A 20,990-nucleotide genomic window follows, 5' to 3' on the forward strand; every position below is an offset into this window, starting at 1 on the left:
GGAAGTCTCTGAAATGTAATGTGTGATCTTAGATTTTTGATGCATGATCAATAACTGAAGTAATAGAACATATTAGCAAACATGTCAAATTATTGGGATACTGTTTAGCCTCAATATTTCCTCAAAGTAGCATAAGGATGGCCATCGCTAGCAAAGTAATACCGTGTATAATCAAAATACCTTGCACATGACACTAAAAGAGAGCACACTAGATAGATCCAAACAGTACACTAAGGTGCCTACAAATGATATTTATGCTTTTAACAGTACTAACCAGTAAACAACCAACATGTAGCAGATCACATTCAGCTAGCATACGCACAATTTAGTCCAGTTCAGATAGGCTGTTATCACACAACATGTCTCAGAAATACCATGTGTACAAAACTGATTCACTGAACGCAGCAGAGATATACCTCATAGTTGGGATTCCCATGCTCACAGCTGCACTTCACAAATTGACCTGGCACATATTAAGTCATGACAGACCACATTAAGCAGAACTTTAGCATACGCCCAGTACAGCCCAACTTTGTTAAATTGACTTTTCGGTTTTTACCAGAAGTATGTCTCCAATATGCACCACATGCATAATACCAAACATTTCACATACCCATTCACACAGAAAAGCCCTGTTGTTTTAGGAGGGTATCACCTTGAAGGCATAAACTTTAGAGACTGGAAACGCTCAAGAGATTAAGGGGGTCATTCTGACCCCGGCGGTCTAAGACCGCCGGGGCCAGGGTCGGCGGGAGCACCGCCGACAGGCCGGCGGTGCCCCGCAGGGCATTCTGACCGCGGCGGTTCAGCCGCGGCCAGAAAGGGTAAACCAGCGGTCTCCCGCCGGTTTACCGCTGCCCTTAGAATCCCCCATGGCATTCTGACACCCCCTACCGCCATCCTGTTCCTGGCGGTTCGCCCGCCAGGAACAGGATGGCGGTAGGGGGTGCCGCGGGGCCCCTGGGGGCCCCTGCCGTGCCCATGCCAATGGCATGGGCACGGCAGGGGCCCCCGTAAGAGGGCCCCACAAAGTATTTCAGTGTCTGCCTAGCAGACACTGAAATACGCGACGGGTGCAACTGCACCCGTCGCACCTTCCCACTCCGCCGGCTCAATTCTGAGCCGGCATCCTAGTGGGAAGGTTGATTTGCCCTGGGCTGGCGGGCGGCCTTTTGGCGGCCGCCCGCCAGCCCAGGGCAAATGTCAGAATCACCGCAGCGGTCTTTCGACCGCGGTGCGGTGTTCTGACGGCGGTACCTTGGCGGACGGCCTCCGCCGTCCGCCAAGGTTAGAATTAGGGCCTAAGTCTTTCTACCTGTACACATTTACTCTTCCTTACAGCACAAGAGTTGCAATGTTTGTTTCTTTATACTATTGCACCGAAATAAAGCACATGGCAAGACAGTGGGCCTGATTATGACCCTGGCGGACGGCGGAGGCCGTCCGCCAAGGTACCGCCGTTGAATGACCGCACCGCGGTCAAAAGACCACAGCGGCCATTTAAACATTTCCTCTGGGCCGGCGGGCGCTCTCCAAAAGAGCGCCCGCCGGCCCAGAGGAAATGCCCCTGCAACGAGGACGCCGGCTCAGAATTGAGCCGGCAGAGTTGCAGGGGTGCGACGGGTGCAGTTGCACCCGTCGCGTATTTCAGTGTCTGCTTAGCAGACACTGAAATACTTTGCGGGGCCCTCTTACGGGGGCCCCGCGGCACCCCCTACCGCCATCCTGTTCCTGGCGGGCGAACCGCCAGGAACAGGATGGCGGTAGGGGGTGTCAGAATCCCCCATGGCGGCGCAGCAAGCTGCGCCGCCATGGGGGATTCTAAGGGCAGCGGTAAACCGGCAGGAGACCGCCGGTTTGCCTCTTCTGACCGCGGCCGAACCGCTGCGGTCAGAATGCCCTGCGGGGCACCGCCGGCCTGTCGGCGGTGCTCCCGCCGACCCTAAGACCGCCGGGGTCAGAATGACCCCCAGTGTGTCAGGGTTGCCTATCCTATTTCCTAAGTTTATATATTTTTTCACTGGTGTCCACAACCAAGCAGTAACTGCCACTTAAAGAATGTTGCCACTATTACATTCCAACCGTAAAGTACTTTAAGAGTTTCAGAAAGTTAAGATGCCACCAAACAATAACTACACCCAACATGCACTTTGCTACCCAGCATTAGAGAAGAAAGGGCCTGTGTCTTTGTACTAGTATACTATCCAATTTGAAGAGAAGTCTGTATCCATTTATCTGTTAACCAGAGAGTGCTAGAGATGAAAGGGACTTCGTACTAGAATACTCTACTATCCAATTTGAAATGAAGTCTGTAGCCCTTGATCCATTTACTGTACCATTCTGATCTGGAGATAAAAGGATATCTGTCTTTGTACTACTGTACTCTACTATTCAACGTAAAATTAAGTTTGTTTCCCTTTTTTGTATCCCTTTATCAGTTTACTCTATTACCCGGTGCTATAATCAAAAGTCTGTCATTGTACTATAATACTCTACTACTGAATTTGCAATGAAGTCTGCATCTCCTACCAGTTTACTCTACTACCCACGCAAGAGATAAAAGGGTCTGTGTCTCTGTACTAGTATACTCTAAATCTAGCTTGAAATGAAGTCAGCTAGAGAAGAAACGGGGTCTCACTTAATACTAATATACTCTACTACCTAACTTGAAACTATCTCTTTACCCCTTTATCCATTAATTCTGTCACTCAGCGCTAGAAATGTATGGGTCTGTCTTTGCGCTAGTATACGCTACTACCCGTAGCCTGAAGCCTGTATCTTCCTACCCATTTACTCTACGATCTAGCCCTAATGGTAAAGTGTTTTGCAGCGTTGTGCTACTCCGTCCAGCCAAGACATTAAATGTCTGTACCTGTTTACTCTTCCACCTACTTCTAGTGATAAATGGGTCTGAACCAGTTATTTTTACAAGTGCACTGGAGTACAACATCTTTCAATTCAAACAATGGATGGATCCCCCTTCAGCGCCATTCAACATAGGTATATAGTGCTATGGATGTATACTAGTAAAACCCTTTTCAAACGGGGCTAGACACTCATCACTCTGATCTTCATAACCAGTTTGTTCTACCATTAAAATGGGTGAATGGCACTGAACCAGCATGCCACTGTGCAGGTTTTTTTAAGCATAGAATTAAATTACACTGTACTGTATCCCTGTCCCACTCTTTTCTGCTATTTGTACTCTCAAGCCTTAGACATGAATTCCACCATATCTTCTGTACCAGTGCCATTACCTTTCCAGGCCAAGCAGTGAGAGAAACTCTACCACTACACCAATACAGTCTGCCATCCAGGCTCAGAAGATAATAGCTCTGTGCCACTAAATTGTACTATTGCTATCTAATATCAAGGGCCGCTAGTGTTTCCTTACCTTGCTACTTCTGACAGAGGTGTTTAACCACAGGTTCCTCACCTTGTGAATATCCCCAGGCTGGATATGGAGAATTTAGAAGGCATTGTTTGACCTAATGTCAGACCTGTTCCTTCCAGAATGTGATGTTGGGGTCAGTATATCTGCATTACCTCCGTGCGTTCACTTCAGTGGATTTTTAGCTCCTTCAAATCCTGTCAGCTTGACAGAATTCCTTTCTCTCAAAAAATACTTTCAGTGTGCTCTGGAGATGTCCCCACTTAAAAGTACAAGGTTCAAGCCACGCAAGGACTGTAATCGCCAGATGTTGGTGATCAACACCCATGATGTCTGTCTCTGGTGTCCCAGCCCCAAGCACGACTTGACACAGTGCGACTGCTGCTCAAAGATGAACCGAAAGACAATCTGCAACAGCAAAGCCAAACCTGCTGTCACTGAACCCTGAAGGAAGTCAAAGAAGTCCCAGTCAAAAACGTGGATGTATTCTTGCTCCCGAGGGGGAATATAGCAGCTGATCATAATCAAAATCACAAAGGTTAGGTAAGTCCAAAAAAGTTAGACTATGGCTCTACTTTGTCCTGCCACAGTTCGGTGTCATGTGACAACTCGGGTACATCCAAGCCATGGAGTTGTTTCTTGAATTCAGAACAGATTCTGACATTTCTGCAAGTGCTCCCCGGCTTCCACAGGCCATTGTCGACGCCACAATGAGCTGAGACTAGCCCTGAACCAGATCTTTTGTAACCCTCTGAATTACTCTGGAGTCCTTTTGGGTCCTAAGGAATAAAGATGACTTCCAGTCGGATTACTCCTTGCGATTTGTTCCTGGCTGTGCCACTTGACCTGAGGCCTGCCCTCTCCTTGAGCTCTGTTCTGCCACCAGTATGAGCCTCAATAACGGCACCATCTGAGACAGTGGAGACAATAGTTTTGTCACACTCTAAGACTCCTCTTTGCCTCCCACCCAGAGGTTGCAAACAAAGCGTCTTTACTCCCATTCGGACCCTGAACAGGTTCAACAATTTGATGACAGTGGTGCAGATTATGGCAACCATGAGGATGAGAATCTTTTTCATGATTTAGACGATATCAGTAGCTTGGATACTTCTCAGGCATTGGCCATTCCACCCTTAATCCTGCCATGGCAGTGGAAGAATCCACCTCCTTTGCAAATGTGATCAGGAGAGCAGCAGAAGGATTAGACCTCACCTTACCGACAACAGAGGTCAAAGCAAATATTCTGACTGAGGTCATTAACCTAGGACACACAAACCAAAAACCTCTTCACTTTTTTAATGAGGCTCTTTTTGATGTGCTTATGAGCATCTGGTAAAAGCCAGAATCCTGCCCCCAATCAACAGGCAGGTAGCAAAGTAGCATAGGCCTGCCCCTGGGAACCCACATTTCCTCTTGCAGTATCCCACCATCTAAAGTCTCGGTGGTGCACATAGCCACAATCAAAATTAACCCAAATGCGTTTCTGACCACTGTGTCTGATAGAAAGTCCAAACGCATGCTAACAAATGATGAACGCATTTTTCCGCTCACTAGCAATGAACACTACTGACTATCTGGGTAGGGTGATTGGGACCAGTGTGGTGTTTAGGCGCTGCGCTTGGATTCATTCCACTGTCTCTTCCAATGATGTCCAGCAAGCCTTAATGAATATTCCCTTTGATGGCTCTAAGCTCTTAAGAGTGGAATCTGCTGTGGAAAGATTTAAAGAGAGCAAGACTACTACCCAGTCTCTAGGCCTAGGCCTAGGCCTGCCTGTGGTGGAGGGCTTTGATAGGGGACACCAGCAGCTACAGCACCAGAATGCGCCCCTGCAATAACAAGTCTCCCAGTCCTCAAGATAGAGGCAGGGGATCACTTTCTACACAGACCCAGAGCCAATCACTCCACCCCCACTGTCTCTCCTATCTGCAGCTGCAGCAAAGGTGCTTCAAGTCACCCCTTGCAGCGCACAATCAATTGGTAGGAGTCAATATCTCAGTTTTCTTCCCTGGTGGAGAAGCATTACATGCTACCAATGGTTGCTTGAGATTGTTGAACCTGGTTACTCACTATCCTTCCTGTTACACCCACCGAGTGTGCCACCTACACCATAACATCTCTTAGAGGGCCACTTGTCCATACTCCAGGAAAAGGTTCAAGCTCTCTTGCTCAAGGGAGGCATAGAGGATGTGCCAGCATCAAAGATTGGGACTGACTTCTGTTAGTCGAAAAAGGGATGAAGGCCTCTGTATTTTTTTTTTTGGGAAGGACAAATTCAAAATGGACCCTAGCACAAGTTCTGTCTGCTCTGGATCCAGGAGACTTGATGGTGTTAGATTTGCAGGACGCCTATTTCCACATCCCCATCCTGCAAACGCAAAGATGTTACCTGCGGTTGTAGGCACTTTCATTTCTCCATGCTCCCCTTGACATTACCAGTGCACCTCGGATGTTCACAAAAGTGATGGCTGTGGTCGCAGCCCATCTGTGAAGGTTGGGAGTCTAGTCTTGTCTTACCTCGATGACTACCTTCTAAATGTGAACTCGCCACAAACAGTTTTAAAACACCTCCAGACATTGTTGGGCATTTCCATCAATCAATGTGCTGACGTCACACCTGACTCCTTCGCAATGGCTCCCCTTCCTTGGAGCCATCCTTGACATGGTTTTTTTCTAAGCCTTTCCTCTGCCTCAGCAAGTCTAGCACATTTGGGCTATGATCCTAGTCTTTCAACTCTTACCTGGGTCTCAGTTGGATCGCCTCTGAGACTTCATGGCCTTCTGACCGCCTGCATCATGCTTGTGAAGCATGCCACATAGCACGTGAGGGCCCTGCAATGGGATTTGAAGTCTCAGTGGGCTCAGCACCAAGGGAACCTCTCAAATTACATCCAGGTGGTTGCTTGACCGCTACAGGACCTGGGAAAGACCCCTCTTCCTACCCCACCAAGAGTTGACTGTCGTGACTGATGCATCGTTGCTGGTTTGAGGTGGTCACCTGGAGAAGTGGAGATCAGAGGACTCTGGTCGAGGCTAACCTCCACTTCATCTTGCTGGAATTGCGAGTGATTAGCTTGGCATTGAAGGCTTTCCTACCAACCTCCAAGGGGGAACAGGTGCGGGATCTCATGGCCAACACAACCATAATGTGGTACTGCAACAAATAGGGTGGTATGGGGGTTGTGGGTCCTGTGCCAAGAGGCTCTAAGGAAGGGTCTGAACACTATAGGCATCTCCCTGATCGCTCATCATCTGGCAGGATTTATAAATGCCAGTGTGCGCAAACGCAGCCGGCATAGCCTAGCGAATCACAAATGGCACTGCACTCAAAAGTGGCATAGGTCATGTTCCACTAACGGGAAGATTCCTGGCTGAATCTATTTGCCACCATAGAGAACGTGCATTGTACAAACCTTTGCTTGTTAAAATTCATAAGTGATTCTGCTTTGAGGATGCCTTTTGCAGTGACTATGGCTCAGGACTCCTGACTGCCCTTACCTCTCCAGGCTAGAGTTCTCAAAACAATCAAGAACGACCAGGCCCAATTCATCCTAACGTCCCCAGACTTGGTGAGTAGAGTGTGGCACCCAGAACTTCTAGCCATGGGCATTTGTCCTCCACTTCGACTGCCCCTTTGGGAGGGCCTCCTATCGCAGCAACAAGATCGTCGCCTGCACCCCAACCTGCACAACCTACACCTCCATAACGTGACAGTTAATAGCTTTAAATCTTCCTCCCAAAGTGGTTGGTGTCATTCTGGCAGCCAGGTGTCCAGTACTGTATATGCAGAAGGCTGGAAGGAATGTGCGTTCTGGTGTCTTGGTGACATTCTTTTTTGTCTCCCCTTATTCCTGAATGTCCTTGCTGTGGCAACAATTAAAGGTTATCTTTCAGCCCTATTGGCCTTTTTGAATATTCCAGATATGCCCTCTCTTTTCAAATCACCTGTTATGATCCATTTCTTGAAGGGGATGGTTCTCTGTTCATGCCAACACCTTTTGTAGTGCTGCAGTGAGATCTTAATTTCATTCTCATCTACATGATGTGCACTCCCTTTGAACCCTTGCACAGCAGTTCTATATGCCTGCTAGCTATAAAAACGACATTCCTCATTGCTATAACTTATGCTCAGCAGGTGAGTAAACTCCAGGCCTTGTCCGTCCAGAAGCTATGCACATATTTATTTCCGGGCAAGCTGGCCGTCCAGGCAAAAGCAACATTCTTGTTGAAAATAGTCACACCCTTTCAAGTGGGACAGTCCATCACCTTAACTTCTTTGTCAACTCCACCTCATTCATCCAAGGAAGAGGAGATGCTTCACCGTCTTGATCCTAAGAGGGTCCTCAGTTTTTACATTGATCTGATCAGAAACCATTGATTAGACCAAGAGTCTCTAAACTTTTCAGTAAAAAGATCTACTCATGTTCATATAAAACCATCCTGAACTACTAATATTATTACAGTAGTAACAGTGTCGCATCAGACAAATTAGTGGCCGCAATTTGCACAATTGCCAGCAGTAATCACCTGAGTGCATCAGGCACAGTTGCCAGCTTTAATTGTTTTTTTAATGCCTTGTCAATGTGAAATGTCTCTACATTGTTAATATTATAATTAACTTGGTTCCATGTGCATTGCAGTTAATATTATTAACACTGTGTGATTTATCACGCAAATAACTTTAAATATATTTTTAAAAAACTCGAACCATTAGTCTAGACACGTAAGCTGTGTCCTGAGTACACGATTATCAATTTTGGTACACATATATAAATGCAACCGTGCAAAATCTTCATATTTAGTAGACTGGGCTGCACATAGGAGAGGTACTTTCAGGTAGCAGGAGAGCTACGGTTGCTGACAAGGCTATATATTAGTTGGAGAAGCCTAGATTAGACAAAACAACTTTTTTGGGCCTATCTGGAGCCAAAAAGGGGAATGTGTTATCCAAGAAGCAGTCACAGAAGGCTTTGCGTGCTAATTCCACCAGAACAAATGCTGCTACCACTGCGCTGATGCGCGGTATCCAACTCTTGGTGATCTGTCAGGCTGATATGCGGCCATACGTTCACGAAGCACTGTTACTTGGACAGCCAGATTCAACGGGACAGGCACTTTGCCCAAACTGTCCTGCAGGATTTCTGGTCAGAGTTGTTCCACAGACCAACCACAAAGGAGGTACTGCTTTGGTATCTGTTCACAAGGTGTGGAATCTGCAGTTAGAAGTCTCTATTAGAAGAACAAATTTGTTACCTTCAGTAACGCCTTTTATGGTAGAGACTCCCATCTAACCGCAGGTTCCTCACTGTGACCCACCCATTCTGTGGAATGGACTCATACTAATAAGCTCCAAATTCTGATTTCTGTCAGCTCCTCGTCCAACGGCACAAACAGAGATCAGAAAGAAACAGACCCCAGTGCGTTAGGGTGATGCAAATATAGTGGCCCGACATTGCCTCTGTTGGTGGGATGGATCCAATGCGCAGCTGCACAACATTTATCAACTCACAAGGGAATTGCTATTGAAAATTCTCCAGATACACCCTGATGCCAGAGAGTATTAACAAGTTGAGGAATCTGTAGTTAGTCTCTACCAGAAAAGGAGCTACTTAAGGTAAGTAACGTTTTGTTTAAGAAGAAAGGAGAGGCCTGTTTTGAGTACTACCTCCCAGTCAATATTTTAAAAAAGGTTCCTACTTAGTAACTGTGCAAGGCTGTAGAATGTCCTTGAATCACCCCTTATCTTGACCTAATGCTGTCTCCCCTCCAGCTTTAGTGATGACTAATTCTGTACCAGAATTTTCTACCATCCCATCCTAGTGGTGAATACCTCAGTTCCAGTGTAGCATTACAGTCTACTGTCCAAGACGAAGTACATATTTTATTTACTTATCTTAAACTCGTACAATCTGCTATCCATGCTCAGAAGAGAATAGCTCTGTAGCACTAGACGATTCCAACCTATTATCCAGGCCTGCAACAGTAGATACTTACTCTTGTGTAATATCCAGGTCGACAGCTGGGTAGTTTTTCCTTACAATGTACCTTTAAAGAAGAGGGAGAGGCCAATTGTAAAAAGGGTGATCTACTGCCACCCAATCAATTGTTAACAGAAATTGTGCGTTCTTACCTTCGTAAATGTGCGAGGTTCTGAAATTCCCTCAACCCTTTCCCTAGTCCTGAGACACTGCAGGCTCCCCTCAAGCCTCACCAGAACAGGCCACTATCCAGGCCTTGTGGTGAATATCTCTGTTCCACTGAACTATTACAGTCTACTATCACACACCAAGGGTAAATATTATGTTCGATGGCATGTGTAGCTGCAGATACACATGCTGTGCACATCCCGCCATCTGGTGTTGGGCTCGGAGTGTTACAAGTTGTTTTTCTTCGAAGAAGTCTTTTCGAGTCACGAGACCGAGGGGCTCCTCCCATTTCGACTCCATTGCGCATGGGCGTCGACTCCATCTTAGATTGTTTTTTTTTCGCCATCGGGTTCGGACGTGTTCCTTTTCGCTCTGTGTTTCGGGTCGGAAAGTTAGTTAGAATCTCTGAAAAATCGTCGGTATTGTTTGCGTTCGGTATCGGGTTAGTTACAACAGATCGACACCGAATTGAGAAGAGCTCCGGTGGCCCGTCGGGTTTTTTTTCGATTCCCGTCGGGGCCTGGTCGGCCCGGCCACGTGTCTCTTCAAGGCTGATGGAACGGACCCCATTCCGCTTCTGTCCAAAATGCCATAACAAGTATCCTTATACAGATCAACACCTGGTCTGTAACTTGTGTTTGTCACCAGAACACAAGGAGGATACTTGTGAGGCCTGTCGAGCGTTTCGGTTGAGGAAGACACTCAGGGACCGAAGAGCAAGAAGACTGCAAATGGCGTCGGCGCCAACAGGACAAGGGTGTTTCGAGGAGGAGGAAGAAACATTCTCCATACAGGATTCGGACTCGGAGGAGGTCGATCCCGAAGAAACGCCGAAAACCGTGAGTAAGACGTCGAAACAAAAAACTCACGAAAAGACTGCCAAAGCCCAGGGGATGCCACCGCCAACAGGCCATGGCTTAACCCGAAAAGTAGGTGACCGTCCATCGGCACCGAAAAAGGGCGAGCTGGTGTCGAAGTCATCCGACTCCGGTCGAGATACAGGCATGCAGCAATCTCGGGCCCGAGAGAGTGGCTCCGAAAAGATTCGGCACCGAGACAGCAGCACCGAAATTGGTCGGCACTGAGAGGGCACTACGCCGAAAAGCAAAAAGATTTTGTCAGAGCCGAAAAAAGCAGCAGAAAAGGTTTCGGTGCCGAAACATCCGGCCTCCGAACCGAAAATTCTTTCCTATTCAGAGGAACAAGGACTGTCCTCTCAAATGAAGACACACAGATTTGAAGAAGAATTACAGACAATAGAGCCACATCACACGCAAAGGCGGCTCTTTATTCAGAAAGATACAGGGAAGATCAGCACTCTTCCCCCAATCAGAATGAAACGAAAACTTGCCTTCCAAGACAAGGACAAGGACAAACAGCCACAAGCAAAAGTGGCTAAACAAATAACACCACCACCATCCCCACATCACTCTCCACAACTATCACCGGTAGCCACTCCACCAATGATGCAATCCCCAACACATACGGGGATGAGTCAAGATGACCCTGACGCATGGGACCTTTACGACGCACCAGTGTCAGACAATAGTCCTCAATTCTATCCAGCAAGACCCTCGCCACCTGAGGATAGTACAGGCTACACTCAAGTGGTATCAAGGGCAGCAGCATTTCACAATGTCAGCCTTCACTCAGAACCCATTGAAGATGACTTCCTTTTTAATACACTGTCGTCTACGCACAGTCAATATCAAAGTCTGCCAATGTTGCCCGGAATGCTAAAACACTCCAAACAAGTGTTTGAAGAGCCTGTCAAAGGGAGAGCCATTACTCCAAGAGTAGATAAAAAATATAAACCGCCACCAACAGACCCAGTGTACATCACAAAACAGCTATCACCAGACTCTGTTGTAGTTGGAGCAGCGCGCAAAAGAGGCAACTCTCATACTTCAGGAGACGCGCCACCTCCAGATAAAGAGAGTAGAAAATTTGACGCGGCAGGCAAAAGGGTGGCGGCACAGGCAGCAAACCAGTGGCGTATTGCAAATTTGCAAGCTTTGCTAGCCAGATATGATAGGGCCCATTGGGACGAGATGCAACACCTTATTGAACACTTGCCAAAGGAGTTTCAAAAAAGAGCGCAGCAAGTGGTCGAAGAGGGACAAAATATCTCCAATAATCAAATTCGATCAGCAATGGACGCTGCAGACACAGCTGCTAGAACTGTCAACACAGCAGTAACGATAAGGAGGCATGCATGGCTGCGTACATCAGGATTTAAACCAGAGATACAGCAAGCTGTGCTGAATATGCCATTCAACGGACAGCAGTTGTTTGGGCCGGAGGTGGACACTGCAATTGAAAAACTTAAAAAAGACACTGACACGGCCAAAGCCATGGGCGCGCTCTACTCCCCGCAGAGCAGAGGCACATTTCGAAAAACACAATTTCGAGGGGGGTTTCGAGGGCAAACCACAGAAGCCACAACCTCACAAACAAAGCCCACTTGCCAGAGCCAGTATCAGCGGGGAGGTTTTCGGGGACAATATAGAGGACGACAGTTTCAAAGAAACAGAGGAAAGTTCCAAAGTCCCAAAACTCCTCAAAACAAACAGTGACTTCAAGGTCACAAATCCCCAACAGATAACACCTGTGGGGGGGAGACTAACCAAGTTTTACACACATTGGGAGGAAATAACAACAGACACTTGGGTCTTAGCAATTATCCAGCATGGTTATTGCATAGAATTTCTCAAATTCCCTCCAAACGTCCCACCGAAAACACACAATATGTCAAAACAACATATAGATCTTCTAGGACTAGAAGTTCAGGCATTGCTACAGAAAGAAGCAATAGAATTAGTACCAAAAGATCAATTAAACACAGGAGTTTACTCGCTGTACTTCCTGATACCCAAAAAGGACAAGAGCCTGAGACCGATACTAGATCTCAGAACATTAAATACCTACATCAAATCAGACCATTTTCACATGGTTACTCTACAAGACGTAATCCCACTGCTCAAACAACAAGACTACATGACAACACTAGACCTAAAGGATGCATATTTCCATATACCAATACATCCTTCACACAGAAAATACCTAAGGTTTGTATTGCAAGGGATACATTACCAATTCAAAGTGTTGCCATTCGGAATAACAACTGCGCCAAGAGTTTTTACAAAATGCCTGGCAGTAGTAGCTGCACATATCAGAAGGCAGCAAATACATGTGTTCCCATACCTAGACGATTGGTTAATCAAAACCAATACGCTAAAACAGTGTTCACAACACACAAAATATGTCATAGAAACCCTACACAAACTAGGTTTCTCAATCAACTACGCAAAGTCACACCTGCAGCCGTGCCAAACACAGCAATACTTAGGAGCAACAATCAACACAGCAAAGGGGATTGCTACTCCAAGTCCACAAAGAGTACAAACATTTCACAATGTAATACAAACCTTGTATCCAAAACAAAAAGTACAAGTCAAAATAATACTGAAACTACTAGGCATGATGTCCTCATGCATAGCCATTGTCCCAAATGCAAGGTTACACATGTGGCCCTTACAACAGTGCCTAGCATCACAATGGTCACAAGCACAGGGTCAGCTTCTAGATCTGGTGTTGGTAGACCGCCAAACATACATCTCGCTTCAATGGTGGAACAGTATAAATTTAAACCAAGGGCGGCCTTTCCAAGACCCAGTGCCACAATACGTGATAACAACAGATGCTTCCATGACAGGGTGGGGAGCACACTTCAATCAACACAGCATCCAAGGACAAGGAACATACAGCAAAAACAGTTACACATAAATCACCTAGAACTGTTAGCGGTATTTCTAGCGCTGAAAGCATTCCAACCCATGATAACCCACAAATACATTCTTGTCAAAACAGACAACATGACAACAATGTACTACCTAAACAAACAAGGAGGGACACACTCAACACAGTTGTGTTTCCTAACACAGAAAATATGGCATTGGGCAATTCACAACCACATTCGCCTAATAGCACAATTTATTCCAGGGATTCAAAATCAGTTAGCAGACAATCTCTCACGGGATCACCAACAGATCCACGAATGGGAGATTCACCCACAAATACTGAACACTTACTTCCAAATTTGGGGAACACCACAAATAGATCTATTTGCAACGAAGGAAAACTCAAAATGCCAAAACTTCGCATCCAGGTACCCACAACATCAGTCTCAGGGCAATGCGCTATGGATGAACTGGTCAGGGATATTTGCTTACGCTTTTCCCCCTCTCCCACTCCTTCCATATCTAGTAAACAAGTTGAGTCAAAACAAACTCAAACTCATACTAATAGCACCAACATGGGCAAGGCAACCTTGGTACACAACACTACTAGACCTGTCAGTAGTACCTCATGTCAGACTACCAAACAGACCAGATCTGTTAACACAACACAAACAACAGATCAGGCATCCAAATCCAGCATCGCTGAATCTAGCAATTTGGCTCCTGAAATCCTAGAATTCGGACACTTAGACCTCACACAAGAATGTATGGAGGTCCTAAAACAGGCTAGAAAGCCTACCACTAGACACTGCTATGCAAATAAATGGAAAAGATTTGTCTATTACTGCCATAATAATCAAATTCAACCCTTACACGCATCTACAAAAGATATAGTAGGATACTTACTACATTTGCAAAAAGCAAAACTAGCTTTCTCTTCCATAAAAATACATCTTGCTGCAATTTCAGCTTACCTGCAAATTAAGCACTCAACTTCATTATTTAGGATACCAGTCATAAAAGCGTTTATGGAAGGCCTAAAGAGAATTATACCACCAAGAACGCCACCAGTTCCTTCATGGAACCTCAACATTGTCTTAACACGACTCATGGGCCCACCTTTTGAGCCCATGCACTCTTGTGAAATGCAATACTTAACGTGGAAAGTTGCATTTTTAATTGCCATCACATCTCTAAGAAGAGTGAGCGAAATTCAAGCGTTTACCATTCAAGAACCATTTATTCAAATACACAAAAATAAAGTTGTTCTACGAACAAATCCCAAATTTTTACCCAAAGTAATCTCACCGTTCCACTTGAATCAAACGGTAGAATTACCAGTGTTCTTCCCACAGCCAGATTCTGTAGCTGAAAGAGCACTACATACATTAGACATCAAAAGAGCACTAATGTACTACATTGACAGAACAAAACTAATTCGAAAGACAAAACAACTATTTATCGCCATTCAAACCTGCTATCTTAAAGCTAAAAGAGAACTGCCTATTACACCAAAGGCACACTCAACCAGAAAGAAAGGTGCTACCATGGCCTTTCTAGGAAATATTCCAATGAACGAAATATGTAAGGCAGCAACATGGTCTACGCCTCATACATTTACCAAGCACTACTGTGTAGATGTGCTAACTGCACAACAAGCAACAGTAGGTCAAGCTGTACTAAGAACATTATTCCAAACTACTTCAACTCCTACAGGCTGAACCACCGCTTTTGGGGAGATAACTGCTTACTAGTCTATGCACAGCATGTGTATCTGCAGCTACACATGCCATCGAACGGAAAATGTCACTTACCCAGTGTACATCTGTTCGTGGCATTAGTCGCTGCAGATTCACATTCGCCCACCCGCCTCCCCGGGAGCCTGTAGCCGTTTAGAAGTAGATCTTAAACATTTGTACATTTGTAAATAGATTACTTGAAACTTTATTATGTACATACGCATTCACTCCATTGCATGGGCACTATTACTAGCATACACAACTCCTACCTCACCCTCTGCGGGGAAAACAATCTAAGATGGAGTCGACGCCCATGCGCAATGGAGTCGAAATGGGAGGAGTCCCTCGGTCTCGTGACTCGAAAAGACTTCTTCGAAGAAAAACAACTTGTAACACTCCGAGCCCAACACCAGATGGCGGGATGTGCACAGCATGTGAATCTGCAGCGACTAATGCCACGAACAGATGTACACTGGGTAAGTGACATTTTCCTTACTTATCATAAGCTAGTGCATTCTGCTCTACAGGCACTTAAGTGATTTATGTCTGAACCACTTCCCCATTGCAGTGTACTTCTCAGTCCTAGGGATAAATAGCTCCTTATCCCTGTGCTAATATGGTCTGCTGCCCAGACTCACATGTGAGTAGCATTTTCTTATTCTTTTACCAGTGTAGTCTATATCAATATCCAAGTTAAGATAGTGTTGTACCAGTCAATGAATGCATTCTGCTGTAGAGGCCTAGGGATGAGTGTCTCTGAACTGTTGTCCTAGTTGTACAGTTAAACATCCAGGTTCAGGTTATATATCTGCACCATGTATCAGTAAAGGGCACCATCTAGGCCCTTCATCAGTACAGACTAGTGCACAGACCGATGGGTGAAGAGCTCTGTACCCCTGTATCGATACAGCCAGTTATGCCTGGTGTGATTAGCTTCATATCTCTGTATTGTATTAGTACCATGCAGGTCTAGGGATCAATTGCATTGTACCAGTACTGTCTCCGTCCAGACCCACGTGTGAATCGCTCCTTACCACTGTACCAGTACTGTCTGCCATCTAGCCAGGGGTTGTGAATAGCCCTGTACGTCTTTACTAGCACTTTCTACCATCCACGCCTAGAGGTGACTAGCTCCGCTCACTTGTACCAGTACTGTCTACCAGCCAAACCTAGTGAGGAGCAGCTCTGGCTGCGTCTATAGATGCTCTGCTTTCAAGGCCCAGACATGTCTTACTCGCACACCGGACAGTATAGGGGCCTCATTTAGAACTCGGCAAACAGGTTACTCCGTCACAACAGTGATTTATATTCCATCCGCCGAAATCTAAATCTCATTTGATAGAATGGCGGGCGGGATCTCTTCACCGTTGTGACGGAGTAATCCGTCCGCCGAGTTCCAAATCAGACCCTGTACCTGGGATAGCTCAGTACCGCTGAACTGAAGCACTAGCCCGAAGCCAGGATGTGAGAAGTGGAGCTGCGGTGTTATTCCTCATTGGCGGCCAGTGGTAGAAGCGTTTGGCGGCCTGTGTCATTGATTTGAAGTTGAGATAGTTACAATCCCACCTAATTTGCCTGAAACGTCCAGTTACCCATGTGGGTACCCTGGCGCCAGCCCAGCAGTCTCCTCGGGTTCGTTGCTGTCCCTCCAGCCATCCCGGTTTGCCGGTGAAAGACTCGTATCCCTGCATCACATTTTAGCTAGCTAGTTTCTGAGACAAAGGTTCGGTCACACTGCTCCTGGCCCACGTCATCCAGAACCCAGAAAATGTTTTCTTTTTTAAAGAATGATTGGACACAAAAGACAAATGACGGAGACTAGTTTTAATGAGAATATGCACGCCCTCTTACACCTGCCTGCCCCGACCTCCCTTGCATTGAAATTCTTATCTCCTGGCTCTCTGTTGGCATCTAGGCACCTGTGAAAATGGAAGTTACAGTATATTGGCTCAACAGGGTTGTGATGACAGCTTGTTCTAAGATAAGGCAGGACCAGAAAAGGTCAGTAAAGGAATGTATTGTGCCCAGCCCGCCCATCCGTGAAGCTGTGTAGACGCACGCATTAGCCAATAGCTTTCTGGGGCTTCTGTTGCCTACTTCAGAGCGGTGATTGAATCGGGAGGGTGGTGGTTGGACTGGGCTGAAGCTATTCCAGCATTAAAGCATATTTACTATACTTACCACAGCCCCTCATGATACAGAGAAAGTTCATAACGAAGTATACAGACTATAGATTTCGTGATGCTTGAGTATGATTTTATTTTGTGTGTTGTTCGTTGAGCCTGCAATTCTGTTTTCATATAGGTTGAATGCAACGGTAGAGTCCCCTTTCAGCAAAGTTGGTGCAGCATATGATGGGTTCAACAACTGTCTGTGAGGTGCTGATAAAATCCTCAGTCTTTGTTCCTAGAGAAGAAAGTAAACACCAGGCTCCATCTTAAAAGAATAGGCAGCAATATGTCCGAAGACTAAACTGACATTTGGCATCTGTCTTTGAACACACAGCAAATGTGACAAGATAAAAACAAAATTTAAAGTCGTCTTTAATGCCCTTTCACCGTCAGAATTCCTGCATGGTTATTTTGGGAGTGCTGCAGCACACCCATACCTCTATTTCCAGCGCCTAGGATTGACATGTTGCATTTGGTGTGTTGCATTTGGAGTAAGTGTTACAGGCAGCAGCATTAGTCTGTGCTAGTCCAAACTTGGTTGGTTGTTCACTCCTAGGCTAAGCACATTCAAAAAAGCTGCTGCCGATATATGGAGGTAGTTCTAATCACTAACTACATAACCAGCTTTGTAGGCACATCTAAGTTGCTTAGTTGAGAATTTTAGCAAAAGAACATCAAGCCAGATTTCCTACAGAAACAGAAAACGGCATTGACGTATAGACATGTAGAAGTAGCTACTGGGCAGTAATCCCTCGGATGGATCTTAAAGACAATATCTTGTGTTTCAGCCTATATTTTAGTTATGGTTGGCCAGCACTTGTATATCCTTATTGAAGCCTTTGCTATCCTTTGAAGTTTGCTTTGAACGTCATAAGACTGTTCAACAGGTTTTCTTGTGGTAAATGTTGAGAGATTGTGACCAATAATTTAAAACTTATATTGTTGATTAGCTCCACCTTTCTCCATTTTTTATTCTAGCTTGGAGCAAACAGTGGACTTCACATCATTATATTTGATGAAATTGATGCCATTTGCAAGCAGAGAGGTAGCATGGCGGGAAGCACCGGCGTCCATGACACTGTTGTTAACCAGTTGCTTTCCAAGATCGATGGAGTGGAGCAGCTCAACAACATCCTGGTTATTGGTAAAGAATGCTTTTCTCTGGGGATGCACGTGGGCTGTGCATGGGGGTGGGCAGGATATTTCTGTAGCAGAAACAAGTAAGGGATTATAGTTCTCCTAGCCTTAGTTTTAAGTAGTGTGAAATAGGATGGAGGGTTTACCACACCTGGTAAAGGCCGTTACCCAAGTGTGAGGTATTTAGCATGTGTTGGAACTGCCTTCAAATCTGCGTTTCTGCTTGAAAATCAGTCATAACGTGCTAAATTAAAATTTACGGTTAATGGGAAAGTTAGAGCTTTTCAAAATCTAATTTAATTTCTAAAATATAAAGTGATATGCTAGGCTCTGGCACAGTGGTACTTAACCTTTTGACTTCTGTGGATCCCCACTTAATCATTACTTAAATCCGAGGACCCCCACTGACTATTTTTTTGGAATCTGCGGACCCCCCACAGATTCATTACTGGAAGCCCGGGATCCTCTGCCTAATTTCGATGATTTAAACAACATAAGAATACACAAATTATTAAGCATTTTATTTACTTCACAAATAAATATAAAACAATCATAATTTTAATGGGAGAGTAGGAGCGTTTCTAAATTTAAATTAAAGCAACCTATTTTCTATACTATATTCCGTTTTGCACCTGCACTGTTCAAGGAATCAGTCTGTTATCAAGTATATTTTTAGTCTCCAATTTCAAAATCCTTCACATTTACAGAATATTTTCAAAAAGGTCAGTTTTACTTTTTCCTCCTTTATTTAAATAAACTTTATTAATCTGTTAATTTTTTAGGCGCCCGTGGACCCCCGAGTAGGCTTTGCGGAGCTTTAGAGGTCCCCAGACTACAGGTTAAGAACTACTGATATATCATATTGTTGTCTTTTTTGCTCATAGGGCATGCTCTCTTTTTGTCAGGTCAGTGCATACGATCGCTGCTTCAGTTAAGGCCTAGTCATGCTAGATTTGCTGTACTTGCACTGCTCCCTCAAACCAACAGAATTATGCTAATTAAAGTTTTGGTGTCCAATTTCTAATTTCTTCATATACACAGAACGTTTTAAACCTTTCAATTTCGCTTTTTTATGTGTACACATATTTTAGCAATCTGCTAATGTTATTTAATTTTATCAATAGCCGTGGACCCCCTCAATAGGCATTGTGAACCCACAGTTTAAGAACCACTGCCCTAGTCTGTTCCGACTCAGTGTTTGTTCCAGCCAAATTGGCAAATGTTAATAACTTTCCAGTAAGGAAACTCTTTTTAAGCTACACACTCCTTGGACAACGAACAGTTTTCTCATGCAGGTAGCTCCAACCAAACAAAGAATTCCCTTTGCAATATGTTCTAGTAGTACTTTCTCAACCTATAATTTTCCAAGCTGCATTAAAGACCAAACACATCCTCCTTTCTTCCAGTCCACACAAGTCACTGCAAAACACACACACACCTTCGACTCACATATCCCACAAACTCTGCAGAAACCACTACAATGTGACCTCATAATTCAAATCCTTGGACCTATGTGTGCTCATCCATGAATGCATTCACATTTCTTGGGACATGGTCTGTTCTGCATCATAGGATCATAGGATCTTCTGTGATAAGTGTACAATTTTCATTTATGTCTGCAGCGGATCCTGGAACTCTTCTGATACAAACACCAAATTTGTATGCATAGAAGGGAGTAAGATGCCATTTCTCAAATGCTGACATAACCTCTTTAGAATAAAATTGTGTTCTTTTTTTCCAGTTTCCTTCTTTTCAAGTCCGTAACACATAAGACAGCATTGCAGGATGAAAACACACATGCTTCTCAACATTGTTGCATGAATTGCAGGATGAAAACACACATGCTTCTCAACATTGTTGCAAAGGAAATTGTATAAGTAAAAAATGTAGCTTGATATGCTGAAAGCGTAGAGAACAAAAAGTGCATTGTTCCTTTAAGAAATTGACAGCTTCCATCTGCAGTATGTCTTGTGCTGGCAGGTGCTTCTCCATCTCATTTTTTTCAGTTTCCAGCAGAATGGATCTCCGAAAACTTCAGGGGTTTTCACGTCCTCCTTTTTGACGTTTTCCCCCTAGAAGTCTTCATTTCTTTTCTTATTTCGACATCCTAGAACTTTGTTTAATTTCCGCCTTCTTTTTCCCATCTTAGAAGGGAACTTTTCTTTAAATGCTTTCACTCTTCGTGAAATGGTTATTCTGTGAGAGGAAGAACGCTGCCTCTGACCCACATAAATATTGTGTGGCCTGATTTCCACCCCTTCCCCCCGTGAAAGGCTACCGGGTTTGGCAGAAAATGACAAAAAGAGCTCTGAAATTCCCCCAGACATCAGTCAACGTCAACAAGTCCATTGTTGAGTCCAGAGATACACCTTGATGTCTTCTAGAAAGATGTCAGTTCATTCGGATGCATTTCTTTTTTCAGTCTTCCTAGACGGTCTTTCATCACCAGTAGATGATACTCCGACTTAGACATGGTACTTCTGACACAGCTTTTTCATTCTTGTTAAACACTTACTTCACCTATTGGGTCTTCTTTGCATTCTGCTCCATTAGGGATCACAGTTCTCCAGGGTGTCCTTTTATTACTGAGCCTGCAGAGCAGAAGTTTGTTGCCTGCTGCCACCAAGATAGCGAACCAACACTACTGAAAAATACAAGCTACTGGA

The 20,990-nt window shown here is 44.9% G+C and overlaps 1 protein-coding gene across 1 annotated transcript in view; it reads left to right on the forward strand.

The window, feature by feature from the left end:
• The window catches only part of NSF (N-ethylmaleimide sensitive factor, vesicle fusing ATPase), a 593,422-nt gene that overhangs the window by 381,916 nt on the left and 190,516 nt on the right, over positions 1-20,990 (forward strand). The window contains exon 10 of the mRNA XM_069237976.1: positions 18,166-18,331. Within this exon, the coding sequence (XP_069094077.1) occupies positions 18,166-18,331 (166 nt within the window). The remainder of the gene's footprint in view (positions 1-18,165; positions 18,332-20,990) is intronic.

Source organism: Pleurodeles waltl, chromosome 6 (assembly GCF_031143425.1).
Source record: "Pleurodeles waltl isolate 20211129_DDA chromosome 6, aPleWal1.hap1.20221129, whole genome shotgun sequence".
Taxonomy (NCBI): Eukaryota; Metazoa; Chordata; class Amphibia; order Caudata; family Salamandridae; genus Pleurodeles; species Pleurodeles waltl.